The sequence below is a fragment of the Fusarium keratoplasticum genome, chromosome 9 (assembly GCF_025433545.1).
Source record: "Fusarium keratoplasticum isolate Fu6.1 chromosome 9, whole genome shotgun sequence".
Lineage (NCBI taxonomy): Eukaryota > Fungi > Ascomycota > Sordariomycetes > Hypocreales > Nectriaceae > Fusarium > Fusarium keratoplasticum.
Genome location: NC_070537.1, coordinates 2,307,915 through 2,335,724, shown reverse-complemented (window position 1 = coordinate 2,335,724; position 27,810 = coordinate 2,307,915). Strand labels below are relative to the sequence as shown.

Below are 27,810 nucleotides of genomic sequence, written 5' to 3'. Positions count from 1 at the left end.
CTTGCATCCAATCCATCCGTCAGACTCCACTTGAACACGGCTCACCATGACCACCGTCAGCGATGTGAAGCCACGCGACACGATCCTTGGAGTTGACCTGGCACAAGACAAAAGTGGTGGTGTCCTTTTTTTTTTTTTTGCACAAGTCGGTCCTGCTGAGGGGTTCTTGGGCGTTCTTTGGGCCTCCAACTCGTCCAGGGGTTTGTAAATGGGTCCCGTAGCGTAGGTCGCCTTTCACCCGCAAACTGCCTCCATATCTTGCAACTGAAATGCCAGAGAAAACGGCCCTGTTTGCGCCACAAATATCTGTCAAACCTTGGACTGCAACCCTAGAAACCGTCGATCCCAGCAATCCGGTTCTCTCAAGAGTGAATTCTTTCCAGGTAGACGTCGGGCGGCGCGTCCTCATATCCAGTGTCCACTTCCCCTGATAGATGGCCCTGGTCCCAATGAGAGACCCCCCCTCTCCAGCGCCCAGTCAGCGACCGCCTTCAGCGCTCCAAGCGGCGGCTAGCCAATATTCGGTCCCATCATCCCCATTAACCCATAAGCCAATCCGCATTAATCTTGGCCGTGACCCTGGCCTCGACTTGAGAGCCAGAGCCAGCAGATCCCTGATCATAGACGACCAAACCAAACCACAAAGACCACACCGAACCATCCCAGTCCTTTTACCTCTCCAGTTCTTACGTGCTACGTGCGGCATCCGCTCCTTACTGCATTGCACGCACCCGACTTGGCCTACGACCCGGCAGCTTCGTTGCAGCACCACCTACTCGACTCGTCTCGTCTCGTTGAGACAACACCGCTTCAGCCCGGGAGCCGCATTGTCTCGCCCTCCCTATCCCTCTCAATCCTCCCGCAGCCCACGGCGAATCCGACTCGACATCCCACACTGCCGCGACCGATCAGGGTTTCAAAAACCACCAAGCCCTCCACTCAACGCCGATTCGATTTCGAGGTTCAACCCCTCCCCTCAAAACCAAAACTCGGACCTCCCATCGCCCGTTACTTAAGTTGCTTGATTGTTGCGTCCCCGCGGACTGCGACGTCGTGCCCCCCATGAAGCGAGCGGCCCTGGGCCAGCACATCGCCTTGTTCACGTGTTTCAACTGCTAGTCGTCGCCGCGCTCGAATTTCGTTGCTTTCAGTCGCCGCCGTTCCTCAGATTCCCCTTCCTCTACCGTTGCGATATCGACACCGTCATCGACCGGCAACAAACACGATCGCGAGTAAAGACTCCGCTTCCACCTCCGCCGCGGTTACGACCGCTCCACCGCCATGTCGTCCGCCGACAAGTCGAGGCAGTCCTCTGGCGGACGGTCCATCTTCTCCCGGAGTAAGCACAAGGACAAGCGCTACACGGAAGAGTCCAGATACCCCTCAGACGACGCCGCCAGCTTCCGGTCATCGAGGCACAGACGGGAGTCGTCGGCCGTCTCGATTGATCGCCCCGGCTCCCCCGATGGAGGCATCAACCAGATGGCCGGTGTGATAACCTCTATCCCCTACGACAGCGTGCCCAACGGCTCGCGTTCTCCGATACCCGTCGAATACCTACCCAAAGGCGAGCAGATGCCGGTGCGCCGCGAGCCTCTTCCACACCACCTAAATAAGAACGGCATGGACTTTCACCAATATCCCAGCTGGGACCAGACGAGTCAGTCTGGTGCGTACTCCCCTGGGCGTCAGCAGCAGCCTCCTTCAGGCTACAACAGCAACGTTACTATGGCTTCCAAGGGGGGGCAAGCCCAATATCAACAATGGGGCCCTCCCCCGAGGGGAAGTTCAGCCAGCTCTATTAACCAACCACATACCCCCCGTTATGATTCGTACATGTCTTCCACAGCCCGGGGCTCGGCCGACAACCTCAGCGTCTTCTCAGGTACTGCAGACCATCATGATGTCAGGATATCGCGCTCACCAAATCCAGCAATGCCTAGTGCGTCCTCTCAGAGCTCCTATGCTGCTTCACACTACTCGAACCGCGACTCGCACCGAATCACCAAATTCCCATCACCAGGTCCTGCTACCAGTCCCGTCGGAGAATCACAAGGCGGCCAATTCTACTTTCCAAAGCCAGATGACGATAATGTGGTCGAGCAGATGTTCCTCCAGCTAATGCAGAAGCGAGGATGGCACAACCTGCCCGAGCAGGCCAGGAGGCAGATGATGGCATATCCAGCTCAGAAGAAGTGGACACTTCTCTATCAAGATCGACTCACCGAGTGGCAGGGCGAGCAGAAGCGCCGACAGACAGCGCGGCCGAACCAGTATGCGGCTCCCGATATCACCACCTACTCGGATGAGGAGGGAACACCCGAATGGTACGTCCGGCGTGTTATGGAGGATCGGCTCGACACCAAGGGCATGGGCAGTCTGGAGGTCAACCTGCGAACCCAACAGATCGGCTGGGTTAAGAGATTCGTCGAATGCCAGGGACAGGTCGCCCTGATGACCTTGCTGCTTAAGATCAACCGCAAGACAGCAACGGGGCCTGCCCAGGACAATAACCGGATCGACAAGAACCTGGACCGCGAGTACGATATTATCAAGTGTGTCAAGGCGCTCATGAACAACAAGTTTGGAGCCGACGATGCCTTGATTCACCAGAAAGTCATAGTCGCCCTCGCCACCTCGCTCATTTCTCCTCGTCTCACCACACGAAAACTGGTCAGCGAAATTATCACTTTCCTGTGTACCTGGGGAGAGAATGCCGAAGGCCACCTCAAGGTCATTCAGGCCCTGGACGAAGTCAAGTCACAGTCTGGAGAAAATGGTCGGTTCGACGCCTGGATGCGCTTGGTGGAGGTTACTATCGATGGCCGCGGCAAAATGGGTAGCTTGGTCGGCGCGAGCGAAGAACTGAGGACTGGTGGTATTGGCATGGAGAACCTGCTCATGGAATATGCCGTTGCGACTCTCATGCTCGTCAACATGATTATCGACTCTCCGGAGAAGGACTTGGAGTTGAGGATCCATATCCGGGCTCAGTTTACAGCATGTGGTATCAAGCGCATCTTGACCAAGATGGAGGGCTTCCAATATGACCTCCTGGACAAGCAGATCGAGCGCTTCAGGACAAACGAAGCCATTGACTATGAGGATATGCTCGAGCGAGAGAACAGCAGCATCAAGGACAATGTCGAGGCCGAAGTCAAGGATCTGACAGATCCCGTTCAGATCGCCGATGCCATTCAGCAGCGTCTTTATGGTACCAAGACGCAAGATTACTTCGTCTCAGCTCTGCAACATCTGCTTCTCATTCGCGCTAACGATGGCGAAGAGCGTCTCCGTATGTTCCAGCTGGTTGATTCCATGCTGAGCTACGTTGCCATGGATCGGCGGTTGCCGAACATGGACCTGAAGCAGAGTCTCAACTTTACTGTCCAGAGTCTGCTCGACAAGCTACACACGGACTCGGAGGCCAGACAAGCACAGGATGAATCTCTTGAATCGCGGCAGATTGCCGAGGCGGCTATGGCCGAGCGTGATGAGATGAAGGCCAGACTCGAGTTGGGAGCTGATGGACTTGTTGCCAAGCTACAAAGGCAGTTGGAGGAGCAGTCCCGATTTATTGATGCTCAAAAGCGACAGGCGGACGGACTCAAGGCCGAGCTGGATAGCATGCAAACTATGCGAGCCAAGGAAGCCCAACGGTACGAGTTAGAAACGAGAGAATTATATCTCATGCTTCGAGACGCCCAGGATATCGCTGCTTCCAAGTCGGTCAAGCCCACCGCCAGCGCCAAATCAGCGACTGGTGCGCCTGGAGCAACTGGTGAGGCGGACGTTTCTCGCATGCAAGGCATTCTGGACCGTGATCGTCTCATGGAGCGGCTTCAGATGCAGATTGAGCGTCAGAAGACGCAGTACAAGCTTGAAGGCCGTGTCTGGGGAGACGCTGTCGGGCCTTCAGACCGACTTCGAGCCCTCCGTGAAGAGATGGACGGCAGACCTTCGACACCCCCTGGCGGTGGAACGCCACCTAGGGACTTTACCAACAGTGTTTTGGGTAGCATTCGCCGTAACACCAAGATCCCTCGCAAGCCTATTAGGAGATCGGATGGCGAGGTGATTGATGAGGGTGATGAGACTGAGGGCGAGGACGGTGTTATCTTCGAGAAGCCTAGAATCATTGAGATGAAGCGGCCGACTATTGACCCCAAGCAACAGGCTGGTCTCCTTGGTGAGATTGGCTCCAAGGTCAAGAAGTACGATGCCAGCGATTCTGAGGATGACAACACTGCTACTGGCCCCTCTCACCCAAGCATGGAGACCTCATCGCCTATTACGCCTCCTGCCGAGGGCGATGCTCCGAAGATCGAAGTTACGGGTGCCGGCCCCCCTCCGCCTCCACCGCCGCCTCCTCCACCCATGCCCGGCCAAATACCCGGAGCACCACCACCTCCACCACCACCTCCTCCTCCGCCCATGCCGGGTCAGATGCCGGGAGCTCCGCCTCCGCCGCCGCCACCTCCCCCTCCACCACTGCCGGGCATGCTATCACCAGCATCGGCCGCTGGACCTCCTCCGCCCCCTCCTCCTCCCCCAATGCCTGGTACCCCAGGTATGCCGCCACCTCCGCCTCCCCCGATGCCTGGTGGTGCCATGTCTGGACACTTCTTGTCGAGGCAGCCCGCATTTGCGCCCGCTCCAGGCATTGGTCTGCCCGTCGTTCGTCCCAAGAAGAAGCTCAAGGCTCTGCATTGGGACAAGGTCGACGCCCCTGAGACCAGTCACTGGGCAGCCCACACTCCCTCTGCTGAGGCCCGAGAGGAGAAGTACCAGGAGCTCAGCAAGAAGGGCATTCTGGACGAGGTTGAAAAGTTGTTCTTGGCCAAGGAGATCAAGAAGATTGGCGTTGGAAGCGGCTCTAAGAAGGATGATAAGAAGCAAATCATTTCTTCTGATCTTCGAAAGGCTTATGGTGAGTCTCTTACGCATATACCGGTGATCCGAATACTGACAAGATGTAGAAATTGCCTTTGCCAAGTTTTCTCAGCATTCTGTAGAAAAGGTTGTACAGATGATCATTCACTGCGACACGGAGATTCTAGACAACCCTGTCGTCATGGACTTTTTGCAAAAGGACGACTTGTGCAACATCCCCGACAACACATCCAAGCAAATGGCGCCATACAGTAAGGACTGGACAGGCCCCGAAGCCAAGAGCCAGACCCGCGAACAAGATCCTGCAGAGCTCACACGCCAAGATCAGCTGTACCTTTACACTGCATTCGAGCTACATCATTACTGGAAGAGTCGAATGAGGGCTCTTGCTCTTACTAGAAGCTTTGAGCAAGAGTACGACGAAATCAACGAGAAGGTCAGACAAGTTGTCACGGTTTCAGAGTCCCTCCGTGATTCCGTTTCTCTCATGAACGTTCTCGGTCTCATTTTGGATATCGGTAACTACATGAACGACGCCAACAAGCAGGCCCGCGGTTTCAAGCTGAGCTCCCTGGCCAGACTGGGTATGGTCAAAGATGATAAGAATCAGTCGACACTGGCCGATCTGGTGGAGCGCATTGTGCGAAACCAGTATCCCGAGTGGGAGGGCTTCGCCGATGATATCAACGGTGTCATGACAGCGCAGAAGATCAACATCGAGCAGCTTCAGACGGATTGCAAGAAGTACATTGACAACATTCGAAACATCCAGATGTCACTGGACAGCGGCAACCTGAGCGACCCCAAGAAGTTCCACCCCGAGGACCGAGTCAGCCAAGTTGTCCAGCGAATCATGAAGGATGCCCGGAGGAAGGCTGAGCAGATGGAGCTGTACCTGGAGGAGATGATGAAGACATACAAGGATATCATGGTGTTCTACGGCGAAGACCCTGCCGATGATGGTGCACGGAGAGACTTCTTTGCCAAGCTGGCATTGTTCGTGGGCGAATGGAAGAAGTCACGAGAGAAGAACGTCCAGATGGAGGAGACGAGGAAGCGCAACGAGGCTTCGATGAAGCGGAAGCACGCTCAACTCAAGATCAACAATACGGGCACCGAGGGCGGCCCGACATCGCCGTCCAACACGGGCGCCATGGACTCGCTGCTGGAAAAGTTGCGTGCAGCCGCGCCCCAGACTCGGGATCAGAGAGATCGAAGACGGCGAGCACGACTCAAGGACAGGCACCAAGTTCGGGTCGCATCAGGGCAGAAGATACCAGATCTCAACGAGATACCCGAGGCGGAGGTTTCTCTGAAGAACAAAGAGCCTGCTATCGACGAGGATGGATCTACGCTCAGCCCTGGCGTATCATCACCTCGTGAGGGTGGAGATGATGTTGCAGACCGAGCTGCGGCTCTGCTCCAAGGCATGCGTGGTGGAGACGGGGCAGACGAGAACGACCCTGAGAGGAGAGAGAGTCTTCGAAAGGCGAGAAGGCAAACAGCTGAGGAGGAGAGGAGGTTAAGAAGGAGACGGAGAGAGAAGATGAATGCAAGTCACACGGACGATCTCAAGGAAGATCCCAAGGAAGAGTCCAAAGAGGAACCACCAAAGGAAGAACCAAAGGAGGAAATCAAGGAGGAACCAAAGGCAGAAGCCAAGGAAGAGGTTAAAGAGGAGGCCAAGCCGGAACAAGTACCCGTCGAGGATGACTTGCCGACACCTACAGCGGCGACGGCCAGCGAAGCCCAAGCCCCGGCAGCGGCGGCTGAGGAAGGGGAAAAGGCATGACACGGGAAAGGAGAGGACGAGAAGGGAGTTGCTTGAATCGAGATGCATATCACGGTGTTGGGACCTGTTTCTCTGGAGGGGAAGGACCGCGATGGTATGTATTGCACGCGCTATACGTAATGTCTACACTAGTACATACAGCGGAAGAGTTGTTTCAAGACAGGTTGGAAGCTTTAAAATCATTCTGTGATGTCTTGTGTCTGCTCGTGATGTTGAGACTGATGGCTTCTTTTGGAGACGTTATTGATGAAAAGAATGTCTTGGGTATACTAGTGATCTTGAGATCGAGATGGTACTCTGTGTCACTGAAGGCTTGTCTACAAAACAATGTCTTATTTTCAACATGGGCATTTATGCTTGAATTATTGCCATGTCCTCCCAACGCCAATCTGAGGATGCAGTCTTGTACGCTCAACACCCCACAACGGATATCGTAAAATTCATAATGACCCCCAAAAAACACCATCCTTTGTTTTTCCTTTCCTCATCGCGAAGGACTCAGCGGCCGGTTGAATCCACCCTGCCGGTTCATGTACTGCCGATACTCGGTCTTCTTCTCCTTGCTCACACCTCCAGCATTGTTGCCCGCCACCTTTTTGTTCTTTGTCGTTCCGAACCCTCCAAAGCCCATCATGGCCTGCATGGCCGCCATGTCGTCGTCCTCGGCGTCCATCTCGTCTCCCTCGGGGGCGTCGTCGCGGCGCGGAGGGGACTTTTTGGAGACGTTGAAGGACATGTTGGGGTTTGGTTCGCGCTTGATGTTGTTGTCGGGGCGGGTGCGGGTTGGGAGGGATGTTGTGTCGTGGGAGGGGCTGCGGGTGTTTGGGGATGCGGAGCGACGGGATTTGACTGGATATGTTAGTGGAAAGTGTCGGCGAGAAGAGGGGAGTTTCATACCTCGTCGGTCTCCGTCATCATCACGACGATACCGAGGTCCATCATCATCATCTCTCCGTCGATCCCTTCTATCATCATGATATCGTGAACCCCTCTCCCTGGGTCGGTTCCTATCGCCGTCGCGATCTCTGTGCCTTCTGTCCGGAGACCTCGAGCGGTCTCTGTATCCGCGCCTCTCCCGCGATCTAGATCTGTATCCTCTCCGGTCGCGGTCGTTGTCCCTGTCTCGATCGCGTGGGCCTCCGCGCCTGTCACGACGGTCGGATTCATCCCACATTTGGCGGCTGTCTGGCCGACGGCTTCGTCGGGGGTCGCCCATGGTGGATTCGTGGTGAGTTTACTTGGATTTACGAGGTCCCGGTGTAAATGTTGTGAGGATGGAGTCGTCAAGGTGAAGAGTGCAAAGTTAAAGGCATCAATCTGGGGGAGGCTGAGAAGAAACCGTCAAGAGTGGAGTCACAGATGGGGCTGGTTGAACAGTGGCGGTGGCTGGTGATTTTCGCTCATTGGTCAGAGCTCTCCACCGCCAAGACCGAGCTTCAGCCTTGCGTCGTCATATCAAACCCCAGCTCCAACGTGTTCTCTAGAGGCTGTCACGTCAAGCGCACCGGATGCCGCAGCACAATTTCTTTTAGCGTCATTTACGTTGATTTTCTGTCCAATATTGAATCTCTGATACTCGATAAATAAGAGTTTCGCCCTCCATCATGGTGAGAATAGCCCAATGGGTGTCGGCGGCGGCACTCGTCCTGGGCGCCTCAGCCACCGATGAGGCCTCCTCGGTGCTCACCACAGAGATTGGCCGCCAAAACAACCAGAGCCTCTTCTGGGGCCCGTACAAGTCCAACCTCTACTTTGGCGTGCGACCCAGGACGCCAGATGCGTTGTGGACGGGCCTCATGTGGGGGAAGGTTGACGACTTTAGGGATATTCAGAACGGTATGCGGGAAGCGGGCCGTCGTGGGAGTTTCATGACTAATTTTTGGTGGTAGGTTTCCGGTATACTTGTGAGCAAGGGGAGGATATTCATGGCTACGGGTGGGATGAGTATGATGCTCGCATTGGAGGCGTGCAGTCTATTCATGATGAGGGCAACAAGATTGATCTCACCACAACGTTTGTCAAGATTTCCGGTGGCAACCACGGAGGCAGCTGGGCTGCCAGGATCAAGGGCGAGTTGAGGGCCGATGCCCCCAAGAACACCAAGACCATGCTATTCTACTACATCGCCCAGGACGGAGAGGGCGAGCTCGAGGCTGAGGGCGAGGGTGATGAGTTTGGATTCGACGGAGACGTCAGCTTCAAGGGCAACTCCAAGACGTTGGGCGACTACAAGCTCCTGATCACCAAGGGGAAGGGAAAGCACCCCAAGAAGGGCCATAAACTGCTCGAGGACAGACACGGAGACACGACTCTCGTCATGAGCTCTGATGCCACCCCTGAGATTAGCTGGCAGGGCAAGGCGGTTGTCTTCAAGCACCTCCAAGACGCCGTCAAGCCTGTCCAGGAGAACGCCGACCAGACTGATCCCCCTCCCCCATGGCAAGTCTACCGTATCGAACACAAGCCAGGCAAGGGCAACGTGCAGATTGTCGAAAAGACGTTTGAGGGTCCCTTTGAGTTCGACGTCATCTTCTCGTCCGGCTCGTCTGGGGAGGAGTACACCTCTGCCGACGTCACCGAGCAGATCACCAAGGTCTCTGAGACCTTCAAGGAGCGCTTCGCGAGAACCTTTGAGCTCAAGGCGCCCTTCAAGGATGAAAAATATCGCAAGTTTGGCAAGAGCATGTTCTCCAACCTGGTTGGCGGCATCGGATACTTCCACGGCCACCAGATCATCGACCGATCTTATGCGCCTGAATACGAGGAGGAGAATGAAGGATTCTGGGAGGAGGCTGCGGAGGCCATGGCGCGTAAGAAGCAGGACCTCGAGGGCCCGTACGAGCTCTTCACCAGCGTCCCGTCCCGCCCTTTCTTCCCCCGCGGCTTCCTATGGGATGAGGGTTTCCATCTCATCCCCATCGCGGACTGGGACATGGATCTTACCCTTGAGATTGTCAAGAGCTGGTACAACACCATGGACGACGACGGCTGGATTGCTCGTGAGCAGATCCTTGGACACGAGGCCCGTAGCAAGGTCCCAGCTGAGTTCCAGGTCCAGTATCCTCACTATGCCAACCCCCCGACGCTGTTCCTCATCATTGAGGGCTTCATGGAGCGCCTTCGCGCGGCCAATGGCACTCAGTCTGCCGAGAAGGAGCAGATCCTTGGGGCTGACCCCCTACAGACGGCCCATCTTGACAACCTTGAGATCGGTGAAAGCTACCTGAGAAAGTTGTATCCTCTTCTCCGACGCCAGTATGACTGGTTCCGCAAGACGCAGCGCGGTGATATCAAGAGCTACGACCGTGAGGCGTACTCAACCAAGGAGGCATACCGTTGGAGGGGCCGCACCGAGGCACACATCCTTACCAGCGGCCTGGACGACTACCCGCGGGCCCAGCCTCCTCACCCGGGCGAACTCCATGTCGATCTCATGTCCTGGGTCGGCCTCATGACAAAGTCCTTGATGAACATTGCCGACGCCCTCGGCATGGCTGAGGATGTGGACGAGTACAGGAAGAACCTGGTAGCTATCGAGCACAACCTCAATGATCTTCACTGGTCCGAAGAGCAGGGCTGCTACTGCGATGCGACGATCGACGAATACGAGGAGCACACCCTCGTATGCCACAAGGGATACATTTCCTTGTTCCCCTTCCTCGTCGGCCTGATGAAGCCGGACGACCCCAAGCTCGGCAAGATCCTGGATCTCATTGGCGACGAGGAGCACCTCTTCAGCCCCCACGGAATCCGCAGCCTGAGCAAGCAGGACGAGCTCTACGGCACTAAGGAGAACTACTGGCGCAGCCCCGTGTGGATGCCCATCAACTACCTCGCCGTGTCTCAGCTACGCGTAAGCCATTCCTCCCGCCGTAACGTACCATCTGATACAGTTCACTAATCTCGATTTTTTTTGGCTTGCTAGAACGTTGCCACGCAGGAAGGGCCCTACAGGGCCAAGGCCAAGGATCTCTTCTCGCGGCTGCGTAAGAACCTTGTCGACACGGTGTACAAGAGCTGGGAGGACACGGGCTTCGCGTGGGAGCAGTACAACCCGGATACGGGGGCCGGGCAGCGGACGCAGCATTTCACCGGATGGACCAGCCTGGTGGTCAAGATCATGGCTATGGAGGACCCCAGTGACCAGGGAGCCGCCCCTGTGCGGGACGAGCTGTGAGACTTTGGGGGGGGGAGGCGGGAACGTGGCCGTGTAAGGCTGACCGTGGCATCCCTTGGGAACGGGGTGTGTATATGGTAGACGATAGATGTCAAAGCCAAGACGACGAGTGCTGATTAGCCACAAGGCACAGCATCAAACATTCCAGCGGCGGCTCGCTCCGCATCCCTGAACCATGTGACATGCTGGGGGCTTTTGGGGGGGATGGATGTGATGGAAATAAGCTGCCCGTTTAGGCAAGCCCAGAGGTACTCGGCAGTTGTGCATGTCTCACTCGAGATGAGATTCGTGTGGCATCCCATTCCCTCAGGCATCCTGCGCAGATCGGTGCTCTGATGGTTGCAGATCGGCGACTCTGATCTCGCCGACGTCCTTGATCGACAGGCTGTCGAGAGTCCTTGGGTCGAGGCTCCAAGGACTGTTAGTGGAACTCTGTTGAAAACGGCCCGAGTTATGGATGATGGGATCAAACGTCAGCGGCATCATATCAACGGGGGAAACGGCTCTGCATCATGGTCATGATGATGATGATGATGAGTGAGGACAACAATATCATGTATGCATGCAGGTACTTTGAACTTGGCGATTCCAGCTCCGGGTCTGGAACGGTCGGCCGGTGGACGACATGTAATGTAAGCCTGCGAATTCGACCGTTCCTGGAAACAGTGCCGAAGCTAAAGGGATCTTCAGAAAGGAAAGGTTCCTGAGACGTTGTTGATGATGGACGTCAAAGGTGCGCTAGTGGTGCTATTCTCGACTCGGGGGGCGGCTGATTGGCGCAAGCGAATGCATTCCAAACGCCTTTCCGCTCGGGGATGCTAGCCGGCGCTGGGAATCCTTCCCGAGACAAGGGGCTTGCTCTTGCTCGTCTAGTCGAAGCCAAGCGAAACCAACATCAGACGCCGCCGCCGAAGCAGACAGACGCCAGGTTCCTAGAGATCTGGCGTGTCTCAGAGGCAGCCCGGCTGACAGGAGAGCGAGGGTTCGCGGGTGGTACGGGTACGGGTATGGGGGGCGTGCCAGGGTCGCAAGGCTGACTTGGGAAGAACGCCTCGTGGTTCGTGACGGGGTGCTTAGCGTTGAAAGAGGAAAAGTGGTTGAAACAATCTTGCCCATCTGTTTGGTTGAAGCCTTTTGGGGGGGCTGTGCAAAAGGGCGGGCAGCCAGGGCTTGTGGGGTCCTGTCATCATGTCAGGTAGACGCGCTTGTCAGCCAATAAGAGAAGGTCCGTCTATTTTTAAGGCGCTTAGCCATGTGCTAGCGACGAAACGGGTCCTTTGCGAGTTTGTGGCTGGGCGGCGCATGGGGCTTGTGCGAGTGCTGGAATGCCTTGAACTGATGATTTTTTTGGTGAAAGAAGGAAACAATACAATGTCAAGCTGTGATTGGAATTGTATGTTTGCTCGTAAATGCACGAGTACGTATTTTGCGAGCAGTGCTGCCTGAGACATGGCACCACGGTTGTCTCTCGGCGGTTGACTCTCAACAGCCGCGCAGCATGGCCCCCTTCGGTGACCCGGCCAATTACAGGCGGTACCATAGATCTCGGTCAGCATCGACCAGACCCCGGTCAGGATAATCGGGATAAGGGGCGGGAGGTGAGAACATCCGGGCAGGACATGGATGGCTTGGACACTAAGGCCCAAGGGGCCCATGGCACCGGGAGGCCCGTGATGACTACTGGTTGGTCCCCGAGATAGGAAGTGTGAGAGTCAAGGCATCTGCCACACGGGAAGATGAAGAGCCGGATCCAATGGTGGCATCAGACTCGGCCGAGAGTTCTTGGACTTGTCATGCCGAGAAAGGACACGAACTGCGGAAAGATGACTAGACTAGATTGTCACAGCAAGTGACGTTCCATTATAGTAACCCCCCACGGATTGCCGTTGCCGAGAGAGGGAAACAGGAAAAAAGAATGCCTCGTAATCAGAGACAAAAGGTACCAAGACTTATCTGCTGCGGCTGACTGTTCTTGACGTTTCGTTTTTTTGCGAGCCGGATGACTCACTTGGCCAAATAAATTGGGGATGATATCCGAAAAAGAGATATGCAAGTCAAGGAACCGCCGTATTATGACTCGGCGATCATGTTTAACATCCAAAGTGGAAATCCGGGGCAGACTTTCGGTTACGGGTATCCAAAAGGCGGGAATCCGTTTCGGTGGATCACGGGCTTGGCCGATGCAATGCACGCCAAACGGTCAGAGTTGTTATTACTCACCTCATGTCGTCATGGGCCTTTGTTTCCAGGCTGCAGTTTGAGTCCATTTGACGAATGAGATTCAACAAGCTGCACTCAAAGGGGAACATTTCACTTCGTTTAATTTCTTTGCTTTTCTTTTATTGTTGGAAATCTACCTACCCGACACGAAAATCCAAGACATTTTAGATACGACGTTGATTTGAAAACACGAGGCAACGAATGGCGCTCGGTTATTCCTAAATCGACAACGTCAAAATTCCAAATCGGCCGCGCGCTCGCTCGCCTTGTCTTTGAAATGAAGAAGGAGGTTTACAAATGTTAGATATCACATGCCCCCCCTTGGTTGATGACGTCGTCTTTGAAATGGAGGGAAGCACTGCGTAATGTGCGACGGAGCCAGTTCCAGATTGCTGGGACGTTACAATACATATCACCAAGCATGGGCGATGATAAGTGTGTGTGTGTGTATTGCCGTTTAGGGAGAAATCGAGCGCAAATTGAAGATCGTATTTTTCGCGTATACACCTCCGTGATACGGCCGTCAATCAGGATCCTCTACTCTCTTCTTCCCATCTATTCCCCCGGCGGCTTGAAGCCTGCTCCGTTTGGTGCAAGGATCAGGGGCTAATTTGAGGCTGTGGCTGATGGGCATTGTCCCTGCCACGCCTCCCGTAAGCAGGCAACTCTCTATCATTACACACCCGGCAACGGTCCCCCGGCGGTGGCTGAACCCACACACCCTCCAGAAGGCTGACTCGGAAGGGGTACGGTACATTTGTTTCCCTTTTCCTTGACTCCCGAGTCGTCGCTTGTTCTTCCTCAGCCCTACGACGGTTTCTGACCACTCACGGCTCCGAGGCGACCCCTGTCAGCTCGGCGACATGGCGCAGCTAGGGGTCCCTGCTCTCTCTTGTCTTCTGTGTCTTCTCTCTGATGACCGCTTCCGTCAGAAAAGGCAGAGCAGGGGGGGAACTTTGTTGCTTAGTTTGGAAGCCCGTGGTGGAGATGTCGGTCTCCCGTGCGTTGATCGCCGGCCGGTGAGAGTGTGTGGGCGGCGCATTTGCCTAGGGGAAGAGGTCGAGTCTACAGACAGACACACGATTAGGCGTCAGCCGCTTTCCACGGTCTTGGGATGGAACCGCAGCAGCAGCAGCGATGTATACCCAGTACATATGACGACGCCTCTTTTTTCGTAGAGGACCATTTCTATATAACCTCGTGGCCTCCTCCAGAGTTGTTGTTCGAAATCATCATCATCATCAACAGCTTCACTCATCAAGCATCCACTTACACATAAACTTAATACCACACTCACCACAACTACAACTACAACCACACTCACACAACAACCACACTCACACAACAACCACACTCACAACAACTACAACGCTCACAACCACATTTACAACCACATCATCCAACTCTTCATTCTACACAACAACCTCACAACAAATACAATGGCTGCCTTCACTCTCACCTTTGCTCCCACCACCCGCTCCTTCGGCCGATCCGGCTACAACAAGGACGGTGACGACGACTCCAACGGACGCAGCGGCCGATCCGGCTACAATGGCCCTCAGGGCGCCGACTTTGGCCGCTCTGGCTACAACGGCCCCAGCGACGACGACGACTCGGAGGGCAACAAGGGCCGCTCAGGTTACAACGGTCCCAATGACGACGACGAGTAAATCTCGTTCTCTCTCTCTATCTCTTTCAACTCCCTATACAAGGACCAGCGCAAGCATGCATAGACAGGCGTTCAACTGAAGCATTTTCAATCAGCATTGGGACGGAGTTTTCGGGCATCTTTCTGCTTCTTTTTTCCATGGCATGGCATCATAATTCTGGATACAGCATAGCGAAGGATTCATTTGGCAAGACAAAGATGGAATCTCAAAGCATGGCACAGCATCACATCGGGCGGAAAGCGAAAAAATAGCATCTCTCCTTCACCCTTGATTCTCTTTCTATTTCATTCCTTTTTCGATTCTTGGTATGGCGATTGGATAACCCTGGTGGTCGGTTCGCTCCTTTTTTAGACATTAGCATTTTGTCTCCTTCTCTTCATCAAATCTGCATAGGGCGGCGTTTTTTTATTAGATCGGGAGATATAGAATTTTGTCTTTGAGATAGAGCAACATTGTTCGCATTTTTACCAACTTCCTTGTTCCTCGTCAGCTTCCTTCGCTCATTTACCAACACAGAACCTAGCAGAGTCACGAGTCAGCATCCTCATCTACTATAATCATGCAAACATAGCCTCCTCCTCGTCAGAACTTACTTCTCGAAAATAACCCCGAGCACATCCTCCACATCCCCAAACTCCCCGCGCCCCGTGATCCGGGCCAGGCAGTCCGCAGCGTACCGGAGGTACTCGGCCGCGAGCACCGTGTCCGCATCCATGCCCTCCTCCTCCGGCGTGGCCTCGGCCATGAAGTCTTGCAGGTGACCCCGGCACTTGACCAGGAGCTGCCGCTGCCGCTCCGTGACCCCCAGCAGATCCTGGAGATCAACGGGCATGGATGTCATCTTCTCAAAGGACCCCACGAGCTGGTCCATCACCGCTTGGACGCCGCCTGGGTCCTTGCTCTCCGATCCCAACGTCTGAGCCTCCTTACACGAGATGGACACGAGCTCAGCCGCCGCTAGCTTGGGGGCCTTTCCAGAGATGGTCCGACGGAATTCCTCGACGAGCTTCTCAAACTGCCCAGTGTCAACTGCATCCCGCTTGTTGACCACAACAAGACAATCTTCGACCCCCGCAGCCAGGTCCAGAGTTTCCTCATCATACTGCAGAAATGATCCTCCAGGACCATCCTCGACAGACGCCAGCACGATGACCAGGTCCGAATCCATGGCCTTTTGCTTCGCTCGCCGGATTCCCTCCTCTTCCACGGCCCCAATTGCGCCACCGCCAGCCCCGTTAATCGTCCCAGAGCTGTTGGAGCGAAATCCTGCCGTGTCCGCAAACGAACATAAATAGCCACGGATGTCCAGGCTGGCCTCGATGATGTCGCGGGTCGTGCCAGCCTCCCCGGACACGATGGATGCCTCCCGTCCGACGATGAGGTTCATGAGGGACGACTTGCCGACGTTGGGCGGCCCTAGCAGCGCGATTCGGATCCCATTCCTCAGGAGCTCGCTCCGCTGGCTCCCCTGCTCATGCAGCTCGATGCTGTGTAGCATCCTTGCAACCTGAGTCGTTACATTGTGCAGCAAGTCTGCCTGGGACTCATCAAAGTGCTGGTCCTCTGAAAAGTCGATCAGCGCCTCAATCTCCCCTCGCGCGAGCAGCAACTGTTCCCTCCACGCTTCGTATTGGCGACCCAGCGCTCCCGAGTTGCCGCGTACAGCCGCACGGCGCTGCTGCTCCGTCTCCGCGGCGAGCGTGTCGCTCAGAGATTCAATCTGAGCGAGGTCGAGCCGGTCGTTGAAGAAGGCGCGCTTAGTGAACTCGCCAGGCTCGGCGTATCGGATACGCTGGGCTGTGGAGCATCGTGGGATCGCGGATAGCACTGCCTTGACGGTAGCCGCACCGCCATGGACATGTAATTCTAGGACATCTTCGCCCGTTACCGTCTTTGGGTTGGGGAAGTAAAGGATGATGGCTTCCGAGTCTAGGACGATGGGTCCATCTCTGGCAGGCTGTGGGTCATAAAGAGATCTCACAGTTGCATACCTTGGCTTTGGTAGCGGCTTTGACGGGCACAGTTCCTTGTAAATCTAGATGTTCGAGTTAGCATGGTATTGGATGAGGTATTTAAGACTACTTACTTCAAGACACGATGGGCCTGATATGCGAATCACAGCAATGCCAGCTCGGCCCTGAGCGGTCGACAGGGCATATATGGTGTCATCTACAGCCGGGAGTCTAGCCGTATCATCGGATTCATGAGTGTGCCATGACTGCTGTGAGAAGGTTCTCGATAGCCTGATGCTGGGGCAGCTTTGTGGTGATAATGAGGTGGGATGGAATCGGCAGCTTACGGCTGGAACTGAGAATCGTGAGGCTTGCTGGGCGCAATTGAGTCTCCTCAGACGGAGACTGCGCCTGAGCATGAGCGAGAATGAAATCTAGAAGGTTAAATGAGTTATTGGAGTATTAAAACGAGGCAAGACACTGGCTGCTGAGCTGGTTGCTGATGATGAGGATGATAAATCTTGAGGTGTTTTGCGGGACAGCAACTTTTCACAGTGCACGAGACCTAAAAGCCGAGACGTTACAGTGGCCACAGCCTGCTACAACAGCCCAGTAAAGGAAGCCCTCTCATCCCCAAACCAGAATCTACAGGAGCATAATCGTGTGTTGAAATTTTACTTTGATTTACTATTTGTATCCTTTGCCTGATAAATGTGCTAAATATGTTGAATTTAGCACCCATTTTAGGTTGACTGCCTTTCCCTTCATCCTCGTTTCACATCCATATCTTTCATCTACCCCATAACATCATTCACCTATTTCAAAACCACTCAAGAAGAAGCAAAAGTCTCGATAAACTTGGCAAGCTTCTCAGCACCCTCCAGGGGAATCGAGTTGTAGTTGCTGGCACGAATACCGCCGACGCTGCGGTGACCCTTGAGACCAGTCAGGCCCAGGCTGGTGGCCTCCTTCAGGAAAGTCTTCTCAGTCGCATCAGTGTCGCCGTTCTTGGTGACGCGGAAGCAGATGTTCATCCTTGAGCGGACAGACTTGTCCGGGACAATTCTGTACACGTCGGGGTGGGCCTCGAGAGCAGCATAGATGAGGTCGGCCTTCTTGACGGCCACGGCCTCCTGGCCGTCAACCTTGTTGGAATAAGTGCGGAGCAGCTTCTTAAGAACCTGACCAGCAATGTAGACACTAAATCCGAGTCAGCTAAGCAATTGGCTCAGTTTTCACCGAATACTCACTCAAAGATGCTGAGGGTGTTGTAGAGACTGTTGTTCTTGGCAATGGTCTCGTACTGGAAGATGATGGGAGGAATAGGAAGACCAAGTTTCCTGAGGAGAGGAGCAGGAGGCTGAGAAGTCTGGGGAGGGAGGAGGCTCTTCTTGATAATCACAACAGTGACACCAGTGCAGCCGAGGTTCTTCTGAGCTCCGAAGAAGATGACGGAGTAGTTCTTGACAGGAATTCGTCGAGAGAGGATATTGGACGACATGTCGGCCACCACGATAGGGCCATTTCCATCAGGTCCAGGAGTCAGAGACTTGGGGAAGGCGGGGAACTCAACGCCATCGACAGTCTCGTTGTCGCAGTAGTAGACCAGAGCAGCATCCTTGGAGATGCTCCAGGTGCTCTCATCAGGGATCTTGCCATACTTGCCATCGTTGACCTTGCGGGCGTCGGCAACAATGTTGACATGCTCAGGACCAAGAAGTCGCTTGGCCTCCTCGGAAGCCTTCTGCGACCAGCCGCCAGTGACGATGTAATCAACCTTGAGCTCCTTGTCAACGGCATTTCGGAGCTCCTGCTCCACAAGAGGGTCATCCTCGGGCTTGTTGAGGGAGGCGACGATCTGGGCCTTCTTCTTGGTCACCCACGCACCAACAAGGTTGTACATGGTTGCGGAGAACTCTCCGGTACCGCCACCCTGCATGAAGAGAACCTCGTAGTCCTCAGGAATGTCGAGATAGGAGGCAAGATCCGCCTTGGCTTCGTTGAGGATGTTGGCCGCTAACTCAGAACGATGCGAATGCTCAGAAACTAAGTAGGTATTAGCGATAAAATAGGTAGAATAGCATTATATCTCAGTTTATTACTTCCGAGGCCAGTGCCATTGTAGTCAAGCAATGCCTGCGCGGCAGTCTCAAGCACGTCAGTGGGTAAAGCCGCTGGCCCGGCACCAAAGTAGGTAATTTCAGATCTGGAAGGCATTGTTGGTTGGTTGCAGAAGAAGCGTGAATGAAGACGTGGAGATGTAAGGGAGCGGAAAAGATGGAGTTTTGTCAAAAAGTCAAGCTCGCCAAAAGGTACAGTGAGTCATCCAATAGGAAAAGACCTGGCGGGAGAAGCTCAACGGGTGACTCTAAGCGGTTAATCGAGTGATATCAAAGGTTGCGAAAAGAGGAGTGAGGCCACGCCAAGATTTTCACTTTGGAATCTTTCTTTCTGTCTCTTACACTGCGCAATTATTAGTCAAGGGAGAAATGCCGTTGGTAAACTGCAGTCTTTATTCGCTGGGCCTCTGCCGGTTCAATTGACTCCGCACCAGGGGCGTCGAGAGCGTGGGATGTCCCAAGGCCGGCCTCGGAGGAGGCGCTTTGGGGGGTTTTTATCCAAGCAATCAGAGTCATTGATATTGATATGATTTTTTATACAAGAGGATGAGTTGTGAGGGGTCTTGGAGCTAGAACAAGTAAAAGCCTGTGCTTTGACATGGGGTTTGACGTTACAGGGCTGTTTGATGGGGGGTTTGCTGCAGTAGCCAAGGCAGGGCAAGTAAAACGAGAGACACGCATTGGACCGCGGTTCTGTGTGTGACAACAGAAGGCATAAACTAATAGAAATGACCATTAATCAGTAAGCGAATTCTCTATCCAGATTCTTGTTGCATTGGATGCTTTGAAATGGAAGGAAAAAGCATCCTCCATGTCATCATGAAAGCTCCCAAATTGGGAAGGCGGTGTGTCGGAGTATCCACGGCAGAAAGGGAGGCTGCAGGTCCCAGCGCAACCAGGCGACGAAGCTTGAGCTGCCTGGTGCTTGACGCTTGACCACCTCAACTCCATCCCGACCTCCAGTAACAACCAACCCCATAAACCCACGCCCAAACGAAGCTCTACATCTCCCATCACCAACGCCCGTGCATCCGCCTACCGACCCCAGATCTCACGCGACGCTGCTCGAGCAGCTAATCCTTCACCATGTTCAGAAACAACTACGACAACGACTCGGTTACCTTGTACGTCACCTAAGCTCGTCGTTAGCTTCACCCAGTATCTCCAGCAAGCTGACCCTCCCAAGCTCGCCCCAGGGCCGAATATTCCAGATCGAGTATGCTGCTGAGGCAGTCAAGCAAGGTTCAGTCGTCGTCGGAATCGCCAGCAAGACTCATGCAGTGCTCTGCGCCGTCAAGGTACACCCGTCCCATCCTGCGCCCGCATCAGCTCAACGAGCAGCCTGTATCTGACCCTGCCTCCCACAGCGCAACGCCGAGGAGCTCTCGTCGTACCAGAAGAAGCTCTTTACCATTGACGAACACGCCGGTATCGCCATCGCCGGTCTCACCTCTGACGCCCGCGTCCTCTCCAACTTTATGAAGCAGCAGTGCCTAGGCCACCGACTCACCTACGGCCGCGCCATCCCTCTCCGCTCCCTCGTCGACATGATTGGTGAGAAGGCCCAGATGAACACCCAGATGTACGGAAAGCGACCGTACGGCGTTGGCCTACTCGTCGCTGGCGTTGACGAGCGTGGACCCCACCTGTTCGAGTTCCAGCCCTCGGGCATGACAGAGGAGATGCTCGCCTTCGCCATTGGCGCGCGCAGCCAGATGGCCCGGACATACCTTGAGCGCAACATCGATGAATTTGCCGACTGTTCGAGAGAGGATCTGATCAAGCATGGGCTCAAGGCTCTTAAGGAGAGTCTGGTGCAGGACAAGGAGCTGACGGTGGAGAACACATCAGTCGGCGTGGTGGGTATCAACACAGTGGACGGAAAGAAGAAGGTCGAGCCATTCAAGCTGTACGACGGATTCGAGGTGCAGCCATGGATCGAGAGCGTTGGCGAAAGCCAAGGCGGCGGAGAGGAGGGCGAGGGCGAGGGTGAGGGTATGGAGGTTGACAGCTAGATGCATCACCATGATGGAGGGGATACACATGGCGTCGGGTTGCTAGCTAAATAGATCATGTACAATTAAAGGCTGCAAGGCAGCATTTCGCGGGTCTAAAGTCGAGACAAGTCATTTGTCATGAGTTCATCTATTCATGGGAGCGCCAGTCTATCTATCCCGTCCTTGATTGTGTAGAGTCGCCATCTGTAAAAGTCACCCGTCATAACGCCTGACCGTCTGGCCCATATCCAATCCCAATCCCAAAACGCTGGCGCCTGTCTATCCCACCTGTCTACTGGTTACCCCATTGGAGCTGGTAGATGGCGTCCGACACCTTGTAGTCGCGTAGGGCCTGGATGGCGCCCTCGGGGGTGTCAGCGGTGACCAGAATATTCTTGTTGGCGGGCTTGACAAAGCCCTCCTGGGCGGCACGGTCCATCCACTGGACAATGCCGTCCCAGTAGCCCTCAATGTTGAGGAGCACAATACCACGGCTATGAATGCCAAGCTGGTTCCAGGTGGTGGTCTCAAAGATCTCCTCCATGGTGCCGAAGCCACCGCTCAGACCGACAAAGCCACTACCGGGGCCACCGGCAAAGACCTCCTCAGCCATGAGCTTCTTTCGCGTGTGCATGTCCTTGACTACAGTTGTCCGGCCGTAGACGGACTCTTCAGGGACAATGTGGTTGTGCTTGTTGACGGTACCATAGGTGCCGTCCCGCTCGTACTTGACGAGCGCCTCGGGGATGATGCCGTGGACAGACTCTGGGCCATTGATTGAGCAGAGAGTCTTGGCAACCTCGCCCATGAGGCCGACGGTGCCACCTCCATAGACTGTTCTCGGTGTTAGTTTCCAAATGATAACGGGGATTTACAAAAGTCCCGAAAGAAGCGGCCGGTGAATCGGTCGGGACCGACCGGTGCCGGGCCTTGAGGTGGCACCGGCTTACCCAGGAGACCGGGGTTTCTATGGGTCTAGTCCGGAGAGTGACTCACCTAGATCGATGTTGTTTGCGGCCATGGCCCTCCCCAGGGCGCGGGCGGCTTCAATGTGAGCAGGGCTGGCACCAGGGGCAGCACCGCAGTAGACGCAGATCTTGGTCCGGGGCTGGCCATTTGAAGAGCCGTTCTGGGAGACAATGGCCTCCGGGGTGATGGTGTTGTCCGCAGTCATGATGAGTTGCTGGTTGTCGATTTGCGCCGGTGTAAAGACAGGTAAGAAGAGTATGTACCAAGAGAGCCAAAATGTTTCAAAACAAAATCAAGTTTGTTCAAACTGAGTTGCGGTCAGTTGGAATAGTGTTGTGTACGGTGTAGAAGTTGAAGAATAAATGACGAGGTGGTTGATAACCGTAGGATTCCTCTTATTAGTCAGAGCGCTATGTTGTGGCGAGGGTTACGATGAGAAGGTTCAAGAGAGAGAAGCTAGATCAAAACCCAAGAAGAAAGAAACAAAAAGAAGAAAGAGAGATGGGACAAAGTTGAGATTCAGAGAAGTTTATATAGTCGGGCAAGTCCAGAGTTGAGACACGACACGCCTATCGGGATTCGGAGCTTTTGGCCCCCCATGCCTGCCAAGTCTCCCATTGTTGCAGCCATGCCGCTCGGGACTATCATGTCAGTGGTGTAACAGCGGAAGATCAGCATTGGCTCTGCGAGTGGACAATGCCATCACCGGAAGAGGTCAGCTGGACACGGGAATGTATCTCTCAACTTAACTAGCAGAGAGGAGCGATGCCTAGCAGAGCCTAGTCCAGGAGCCTGTTACATTGTCCAGAAGTTCCATTGCGAAGCCAGATGTTGGTTGAAGTGTCGAATGGCGGGGCTCGTCATGGATGGTTGACGACTCGTTTGGTGATGGCCACCTAGGCTGCTAGACCGGTGAAGGCGGGGACCCATGATGCCCTGAGTGACAGTGGACGTACGCTGTAGCTCGTTGCCTCAACGTGGTACAGAACAGCGCCGACAACGGCCAGCACGGGCAGGACGTGGCAACTAGCCAATCGCTGATTCGCGGTCCGAGGCAGCCCCAGCACGTCACCCACCTGCCCAGGGTCAGCCACTTTCTCCAGGAGGCATGAGGCGAGGGGATTCCATAGATCCATTGCGACAACTTGACACATTTTGCCCGAGGCGCGACAACCAACAACCTTGACCTTCCGACTTCAAGGTATCGTCCGGCCGGCCATTCAGTTTGCCTTGATCAGGTCTTTTGCAATACCTTGCAGCTGGATCACGAGCGACAACCCAAACCATGGCCGAAGCACAAGTCTTGCCACAGAGGCAAGCTGGCCAAGGGGAGCAGCAGCAAGGAGGTGTAAGTCGTCGCAAACAGAGGTCAAGAGACCTCGACCATGGAAAACAAGCTAATCGCGATCGTTGCACGCAGGGATTCAACTTCAACAAGCTCCTCCTCGGCGGCGCCATCTACTTTGGCTTCAACATGGCCCTCAACTACGCCACCAAGAAGGACCAGCGAGCCGTCGCCGTCAACCACCCCGAGACGGGCGAGATCATCAAGGTCCCCGGGAACACAGAGGGCATCCCTCCGTTTGAGCTTCGCCCCAAGGAGCTCAACGAGGGCGCCACGTATCGTGCGTTCCCCAAGAACGTTGCGCCCATCTGGCCTCAGGACAGCCACGTCGACATCGTCGTGACCCTGTCGCAGTCGTTCAACCCCATCCCCATCTCCGAGACCTCCGACGAGTATGTCGTCTTGCAAGAGAAGGATTTCCACCTCAGCAACAAGTCCGACAAGCGAACCGTTGAGACAACATTTACCGTTCCCCCTGCTGTCCAGCACAATGGCACCCTCTGGGGCCACTTCTACGTTGGTCTCACCGGAAGCAACCTTGACCCTAAGCAGCCTGGTTTCGATACTGCCAAGGCCTATCACTTTACATGGCCTTTGACTCAGTACCTCCCCAAGAAGAAGGTTGCAAAGACGCGAAACTTGCTTGAGGATCTTCCGGCTCCCGTCGAGGAGTTAACCGAGGAGGAAAAGGCAACTGGTCCTGTCATCGCCAACTACTATCACCCCAACGCCACTTTCTCCTTCGTCTCTGACCTGGGTGTCAAGGAATTTGGCATGATGGGTCCTCAAATCCGACAATACATGCGCCTAGAGGCCACTGGTGCCCGAGACGGATCGGGCCAGAACGGCTGGTATTGTACGTGATATCCCTACGCCGTCTGTTGACCTGAAGACTAACATGATAGATCCCGTTCTGTTCATCAACAACTTTTGGCAACTCACAAACCAGATGACTCTTCTCAACGACACAGTCAAGGAACTTCCCCTGCGTATTGACCTTGGCAACCTGGCAGGTTGGCAGTTCCAGCTCATGGCTACTCTTGAGACCAACTCCAAGGAGTCTGCCCGACAGGCTGCTTTCGGAGCCTCTCTCCCTGGCGGTGGCGACGGTACCGAGATTGAAATGATCAAGGAGGTTTTCCTTGACTCAAACCCTTACTTGCTCGGCGTCACCATCGTGGTCAGCATCCTGCACATGATTCTCGAGACGCTTGCTTTCGGATCTGATATTGCCCACTACCGCAAGAAGAAGGACAATGTCGGTATCTCGGTGCGCTCCATTCTGGCCAACGTCTTCATGCAGACCGTCATCTTCCTCTATCTCCTGGACAACTCGCAAAACACCAGCTGGATGATCCTGGGTAGCCAGGTCGTCGGTATCGTCATTGAGTTCTGGAAGATTACAACCGTCGTCAACGTGCGCGTCCGTCCCGGCGCACCCGGATCATTCCTCCCATACACGGTTACCTTCGAGGACAAGCAGAAGTTGACCGAGACTGAGGAGAAGACCAAGGAGTACGACGAGATCGCCTTCAAGTACATGTACATGGCCGGCGTTCCTCTCCTGATTGCCTATGGCATCTACTCGCTCATCTACGACTCTCACAAGTCGTGGTACTCATACATCATCACAACCCTGGTGGGATCTGTCTACGCCTACGGATTCCTGATGATGGTCCCCTCGCTGTACATCAACTACCGCCTTAAGAGCGTTGCGCACATGCCCGCCAAGGCCATGATGTACAAGTTCCTCAACACCTTTATCGACGACCTGTTTGCCTTCACCATCAAGATGCCCATCCTGCATCGCCTGGCTACCTTCCGTGACGACATCATCTTCTTCGTGTACCTGTATCAGCGATGGGCGTATAGGATTGACTACTCTCGTGTCAACGAGTTTGGTCAGGGTGGTGAGGATGAGGCGGAGGATGAGAAGAAGGCCAAGGATGAGGCCAAGGAGGTGTTGGCTGAGGATATCAAGAAGGTCGAGGCCAAGGTTGAGGCTAAGGCCAGTGGTGCCGATACCGGCAAGGCCAAGAAGCGCAAGTGAATATGAATGTTGGAGACTTGCTCTGGGTCAATTGGGGGTTATGGGTGGCAGTCAATGATGGGATTCTGTAATAGATGACACTTGTTAGTATCCATGTTGATAGGAGTGCCCAGGAGCATTGGATGTTGGGTTCATATGACTGCACCCTCTCCATGTGTTGTATAAATACGACTTTGCACCATATACAAAATTCCATCTTTATATCATCAATATTAGCACTCCAATTCTTCAGACAATTCACCTTGTCTCTTGTCTCTTCTCGTAACTCTCCGGAACAGTCGAATTAACGATTGACCGTTCAAGCTAGGTAGCTCCCCGGCCCGCCCTCACAGCCCGTTTGGATCCACCGGCAGCGTCATGGCGGAGTCGCTACAGGGGGTTTCTCAGGGACGCGACAAGCATTACGGGCCCTCCAACGAGAGTCAGGGGAGCCACAAAACATGAGTGAAACCGAGCCACAGTCGGTCGGTTCACATTCCGTCATATTGCGGAGGAGCTCGATGTTGGATCAACAGCTGGAAACAGGTGGTCACGTTGTCGTCTGGACCCTTCAGAGGCAGATCTTACTCCTGCCATCCTCCCGCCAAGATCCACCGTTGGACTCCCCCTAGAACCCAAGGCAAAACGTCCCTCCTCTCCCGAGCAACCCAGTAACATTCTTTTGCACAGCCTCACCGGGGCCGACGCCATCTCTCACGATACTCTCCAGGGACACTCTGACGGCGGACGGGACCCCTGCCGCTGACCCTCAAGGACACCACATCCCATCCCCATATCTGGCTTCGGCAAAAACCTACGCTCCGCTACCTGCGATTTCGTATGCCCGCCCCACGTCGCTGCCAGGTACTCAGCCTCATGCCTTGGTTCACGTATTAAACAGCTCTGTCCTCTCTCGTCTGCTCCAAGCTCCCGCCCTTTCGAACCGGAGACCGGTTCGAGCCGACGACGCCCATGTGCGGTCCCCAGTCGCTTCTGTCCCTCGCCCCGCGACGACGACGGTGATTTGAGTAGAGGTTGGAGTCTCTGATCTTGCTCCCTCCGGCCACGATACACCTACGGCCGACGATAACTACCTACCTACTCTTTAAAGGTCCTGGGCTTCCTTCAGCTCCGACACATCACACGCGACCCCGCGCCTCCGCTCCCGGCCATTGGGAGGACCCCGAGGCCGCCGACCAGAGTCAGCCCCGGTCTCTTGTCTCCCTCCGCGCAAATCCCCGGTTCCTCCGAACCATGAGCAGCCTCGACTCGGTCGGCTCACTGCTTGCGGCCATTGCGAAGCTAGTCGCCGAGGGACTGCGCATACTCAGCCTGGCCGACAAGACCCTCTGGGGCCCCGACGAGCACGAGCAGGTCCGCGCCCTGGCAAAGGTACTCGACGAGGCCAAGAAGGACTTTCAAGAGCTGTCGCCTCTGGTCAACGGTCAGATTTACTACGAGAGCGACCGTAAACGTAGGTCTATTGTGGTTGTGACCGCTGTGAAGCTCTCCGGCTTACGTTTCTCTTAGATGAATCTATTCAGGAATTGAGAAGCTTACAGACTCGATTCAACTCGCATATAGAAAACCTAAGGTACTGGAGTCGCTCCGGCGGCAAGATCGAATCAATATGGGTACGCGAGACACACGACCTCCAGCGAAAACTACACAGAGCGCAATGCCGAGCGGCGCAACGAATATTCAACTCGGAGAAAGAAGGTTCTTCACGGTGTCTGGGCGCATTCCTCGTCCACAGGAAGCAGCGCGAATGGAGGGACAACCGGACAGTCCCGGATGAAGCAGAGTATGTGCGGAGGTACCAAGAAGAGCTGCGGCTGTGCAACACTGTCGGGTCGTTCAAGCGATTCGGCGATCGAGACATTGCGTTTGTGTGCGACTACTGCGACGGCCACATTATATGGGAGGACCTTGAGAATATGCCCTCGATCCGGACGTTCCAGGAGGCCGCCGCTTCCCCCATCTTGACCTTGTCGCCGACGACAAACAATCCACACTGGCAGGCGACGGGTTTCGGCTTATCGGGCCACCAGGAGAAGCAGGTCGTGTTTGCGCCAGTTGCCATCGCCAACCATGTAGCGCCGCAACCCCGAGACTGGCTGGCCGGCCTGCTGTGTCCCTACTGCGAGGAGGACTCGACAGAACCCCAGGAGCAGTATGATGAGGAGGACGCCTATAGGCCGGATCTCGGGTACGAAGACATGGTGGCATATCAGGAGCACCTCGAGTGGCAGCACACAGTTACCGCACCGACGTCACAACAGCCGGCGACTTCGAACAACTGCCAGGTGATGTAGATTAGCAGCAAGCTAAAGCGTGTGTTTTCTGTCACAGGAGATGGTACCATTCCATCCTTGTGAACGGTTTGGGTAAAAACAGTTGGGTATGGAGTTTGGAGTTAAATGGGCATGCCGCGGAACGAGTCCACATGAGTTAAGAACGAGCCCCTGGACGTTAGGCTTTGGTAGAGCTTGCTAGAGTAGGCAGGCGAAATGCTTTGAGTAAATGGTCATATCAAGTCTTGAAGGCGTAACAACCCCCATCTGTATTCCCCTTACGTGCTGATTCCCTTGGTGACATGACCATTGGATCTCGAGTACACTTGTGACGTGGCCAATTGGTAGGTAT

At 54.8% G+C, this 27,810-nt stretch overlaps 10 protein-coding genes across 10 annotated transcripts; 6 read left to right on the top strand and 4 right to left on the bottom strand.

Annotated features, from left to right (window-relative positions):
* Positions 1 to 1,281: 1,281 nt before the first annotated feature.
* NCS57_01161800 (uncharacterized protein) lies at positions 1,282 to 6,685 on the top strand (the record flags this gene model as incomplete). The annotated part of the gene is made up of 2 exons (XM_053061327.1): positions 1,282 to 4,930; positions 4,980 to 6,685. The coding sequence occupies 2 exons, from the start codon at positions 1,282 to 1,284 to the stop codon at positions 6,683 to 6,685; spliced, it is 5,355 nt and encodes a 1,784-aa protein (XP_052909713.1).
* Positions 6,686 to 7,169: 484 nt separating this feature from the next.
* NCS57_01161700 (uncharacterized protein) lies at positions 7,170 to 7,901 on the bottom strand (the record flags this gene model as incomplete). Its single annotated transcript, XM_053061326.1, has 2 exons — positions 7,170 to 7,534; positions 7,583 to 7,901. 2 exons carry the CDS (start codon positions 7,899 to 7,901, stop codon positions 7,170 to 7,172), a joined length of 684 nt encoding a protein of 227 aa, XP_052909712.1.
* A 388-nt stretch (positions 7,902 to 8,289) lies between these two features.
* Positions 8,290 to 10,862, top strand: NCS57_01161600 (Mannosyl-oligosaccharide glucosidase; the record flags this gene model as incomplete). Its single annotated transcript, XM_053061325.1, has 3 exons — positions 8,290 to 8,521; positions 8,575 to 10,538; positions 10,611 to 10,862. The coding sequence occupies 3 exons, from the start codon at positions 8,290 to 8,292 to the stop codon at positions 10,860 to 10,862; spliced, it is 2,448 nt and encodes an 815-aa protein (XP_052909711.1).
* A 3,659-nt stretch (positions 10,863 to 14,521) lies between these two features.
* Positions 14,522 to 14,752, top strand: NCS57_01161500 (uncharacterized protein; the record flags this gene model as incomplete). Its single annotated transcript, XM_053061324.1, has 1 exon — positions 14,522 to 14,752. One exon carries the CDS (start codon positions 14,522 to 14,524, stop codon positions 14,750 to 14,752), a length of 231 nt encoding a protein of 76 aa, XP_052909710.1.
* Positions 14,753 to 15,252: 500 nt separating this feature from the next.
* On the bottom strand, positions 15,253 to 17,123 carry NCS57_01161400 (uncharacterized protein; the record flags this gene model as incomplete). The annotated part of the gene is made up of 3 exons (XM_053061323.1): positions 15,253 to 15,271; positions 15,346 to 16,787; positions 16,839 to 17,123. 3 exons carry the CDS (start codon positions 17,121 to 17,123, stop codon positions 15,253 to 15,255), a joined length of 1,746 nt encoding a protein of 581 aa, XP_052909709.1.
* Positions 17,124 to 17,534: 411 nt separating this feature from the next.
* Positions 17,535 to 18,921, bottom strand: NCS57_01161300 (Phosphoserine transaminase; the record flags this gene model as incomplete). Its single annotated transcript, XM_053061322.1, has 3 exons — positions 17,535 to 17,904; positions 17,955 to 18,750; positions 18,807 to 18,921. 3 exons carry the CDS (start codon positions 18,919 to 18,921, stop codon positions 17,535 to 17,537), a joined length of 1,281 nt encoding a protein of 426 aa, XP_052909708.1.
* A 989-nt stretch (positions 18,922 to 19,910) lies between these two features.
* Positions 19,911 to 20,839, top strand: NCS57_01161200 (Proteasome subunit alpha type; the record flags this gene model as incomplete). The annotated part of the gene is made up of 3 exons (XM_053061321.1): positions 19,911 to 19,948; positions 20,011 to 20,122; positions 20,192 to 20,839. 3 exons carry the CDS (start codon positions 19,911 to 19,913, stop codon positions 20,837 to 20,839), a joined length of 798 nt encoding a protein of 265 aa, XP_052909707.1.
* A 274-nt stretch (positions 20,840 to 21,113) lies between these two features.
* On the bottom strand, positions 21,114 to 21,995 carry NCS57_01161100 (uncharacterized protein; the record flags this gene model as incomplete). The annotated part of the gene is made up of 2 exons (XM_053061320.1): positions 21,114 to 21,655; positions 21,818 to 21,995. The coding sequence occupies 2 exons, from the start codon at positions 21,993 to 21,995 to the stop codon at positions 21,114 to 21,116; spliced, it is 720 nt and encodes a 239-aa protein (XP_052909706.1).
* A 1,080-nt stretch (positions 21,996 to 23,075) lies between these two features.
* On the top strand, positions 23,076 to 25,185 carry NCS57_01161000 (uncharacterized protein; the record flags this gene model as incomplete). Its single annotated transcript, XM_053061319.1, has 3 exons — positions 23,076 to 23,138; positions 23,211 to 23,991; positions 24,041 to 25,185. 3 exons carry the CDS (start codon positions 23,076 to 23,078, stop codon positions 25,183 to 25,185), a joined length of 1,989 nt encoding a protein of 662 aa, XP_052909705.1.
* A 1,233-nt stretch (positions 25,186 to 26,418) lies between these two features.
* NCS57_01160900 (uncharacterized protein) lies at positions 26,419 to 27,479 on the top strand (the record flags this gene model as incomplete). Its single annotated transcript, XM_053061318.1, has 2 exons — positions 26,419 to 26,638; positions 26,695 to 27,479. 2 exons carry the CDS (start codon positions 26,419 to 26,421, stop codon positions 27,477 to 27,479), a joined length of 1,005 nt encoding a protein of 334 aa, XP_052909704.1.
* Between the last annotated feature and the right edge of the window lie 331 nt (positions 27,480 to 27,810).